We start from the raw sequence: 2,231 nt of genomic DNA on the forward strand, positions 1-2,231 counted from the left end.
TCCATATACTGTTTTGTCCATATGTTATAACAATATCTACTACCACCACCCAATTTCTATAGGGAGGACTCTAAATCTTCCTCCTCCTGCTTTCTTTCAGAAGAGGGGGATGGGTGGTTGATAGAAAGGGGAAACATACCAGCATTTTGATGAAAATTTCCATTTGGGGAAGTTGCAACCAAATGAACAAAATTCCAAAGAAATTCATGGGCCTCCATTGCTTAATTCCTTACTCTACGTTCTATGCAAGGGTTGGTTTGTAAATATTAAGTGCTGATTCTTATCCATGTTGTTTTTTCCAATCAGGAAACATCAGTGCACAAAAAAAAACCCCTTTGCAACTGGAAATTCAGAATGCAAAACTATTTCAACACTGTGCAATATCTTACTTGAGATCACTATGAACTAAACGTATGCCATCGGTTAGGTACGTCAAAGCCACTAACGCACTGTGGCCTCCCCTTCCACCCTCAGAAACAGAAGAGCACTCCTCCAAGGTAACAAAACCACTAGCTTCCCTGTTCTCAAAGCCCGCTGACCCAGTAACCTTTTTTTGCATTCGAAAGGACTTTCGGTTTTGCAAAGTTGGGACAAGAGGTGCTAGCAGGAGAGACAAGTCACTGCAGCCTTCAAGGGGCATGTTAGCAACTCTTGTCTGGGACTAGCCGGGTGCTATCCCTAAATCTTCGCCCAGCGGAATTCTCACCAGCTTTTGTGGTTTTCAATCGGCGACGCTCCCTTTCAATTGCATCTGCCTGGTGGGTGGGGAGCCAGTGTAGCGCGCAACCATCCCCAAAACCCACCCCAAAGGAGGATTAAGATCACCTTGGCTATCATTTTTTTAAAATCAATCCGAATGCCTTAAGTGCGACTGTGGAATCCGCCGCTCTGCCCCCTCCCCCCGCCACAAAAAACGTTTTGCAGTGGGATATGTAAAAAAAATTGTAATGCTGGGAAGGTCAGAAAAAGCGCGCAATCCTAGAGCGCTTCATCAGAAATCAGCTGGCCGGCCTCTTACCGTTTCCAGCTCAGCAGCTCCCGAACCAACTGGTGAAATCGAGCAGCTCCTGTTCCTCTGGGCTGAGCGCCCCCTCGTAGCCACTCTCGTCCGACGAATAAGCCGAGTGCGGGGAACCCGGCACGGAACTGCCCTCGTGGCCGTCAAAAGAGGGCGAGGCGGAGGAATACGAGCTGCTGCCGCTGCCAGCGCAAGCAACCGAGGCAGCGTCACGGCTAGCCGGCAGGAGACCGTCCTGGAAGGCGGCGCTGACGGCGTCGTGCTCGTCCAACAATTGTTGCAAGGCTCGGATATATTCCACGGCGGAGCGGAGGGTCTCCACTTTGCTCATCTTCTTGGCGGCGGCGCCGTTGGGCACGTGCTGGCGCAAGGTCTGGAAGCCCAGGTTCACCAGTTTGACGCGGTTCCTCTCCCGCTCGTTGCGTCGAGCCACGGCCGCCGCGCCGCCGCCTTGCTGCGCTGTCAAACCCGGGAAGGCTAAGCGCCTCTTGCAGCGCAGCAGCTCCGGAGAGCTCGAGCGCCGCTTGGAGCCTTTGCAGCGCGTGGCTGCGTTGGACGGCTGAACCTGGCTGGGACATCCCGTGGCGGCACACCACGGTTGGGGCATCCCGGACGACGAAGAACCTGCGTTCTGTCCTGCTTGTACCTTGATCCCCAAAGAGCCGCCGCTGCTATTGTAACCGTGCAGCGAGTAACTTTTGCAAACTGCGTGGGCTGTGGGTTGCATGGTTGTTCCTAGAGCCCCGCTGTTCATCGTGGGGCATTTACCCCGGTGTTGGTCTTCGTGTAGATGCAGTTTGCGAAAAGCCCGAGTTTGTTGCCCAAAATCAATGGACTAAAAAAAAAAAAAGATTGAAAAATGGGCAATCCGCTTCTTAAGATGTCAAAAGTTGGGCGCGCAACCTGTGCAAGGACTCCTAGCTGCGCTTGGGAGGAACGCGGGTTCCTTTTTCCTTTCTTGCAGGCTTGCTCCTTGTGCTCTGTCAAGACGCCTCTGCTGCTCGGTCCTCGCTGCTCGGCCCCTTATCTACACGCGCTGCTGCTGCCGCCGCTTGCGAGCCCCTGGGAGCAGCACGCGACGCGCCGTGCGCCACACACACACAATCCCCGCCGCCCGCTTGGCTCTCCAGCCGCCTCCCACCCAATGGGAAGCGCGCTTGGCAACTTCGTACGCCCGGCGCGTGGCTCTGGCGGAGATTCCATAAACAATCCT

The 2,231-nt window shown here is 54.1% G+C and overlaps 1 protein-coding gene across 1 annotated transcript; it reads right to left on the reverse strand.

The window, feature by feature from the left end:
• Positions 1-1,028: 1,028 nt before the first annotated feature.
• ASCL2 (achaete-scute family bHLH transcription factor 2) lies at positions 1,029-1,772 on the reverse strand. Its single transcript, XM_032212822.1, has one exon. It carries the CDS (start codon positions 1,770-1,772, stop codon positions 1,029-1,031), a length of 744 nt encoding a protein of 247 aa, XP_032068713.1.
• Between the last annotated feature and the right edge of the window lie 459 nt (positions 1,773-2,231).

Source organism: Thamnophis elegans, chromosome 1, assembly GCF_009769535.1.
Source record: "Thamnophis elegans isolate rThaEle1 chromosome 1, rThaEle1.pri, whole genome shotgun sequence".
Classification (NCBI taxonomy): Eukaryota; Metazoa; Chordata; class Lepidosauria; order Squamata; family Colubridae; genus Thamnophis; species Thamnophis elegans.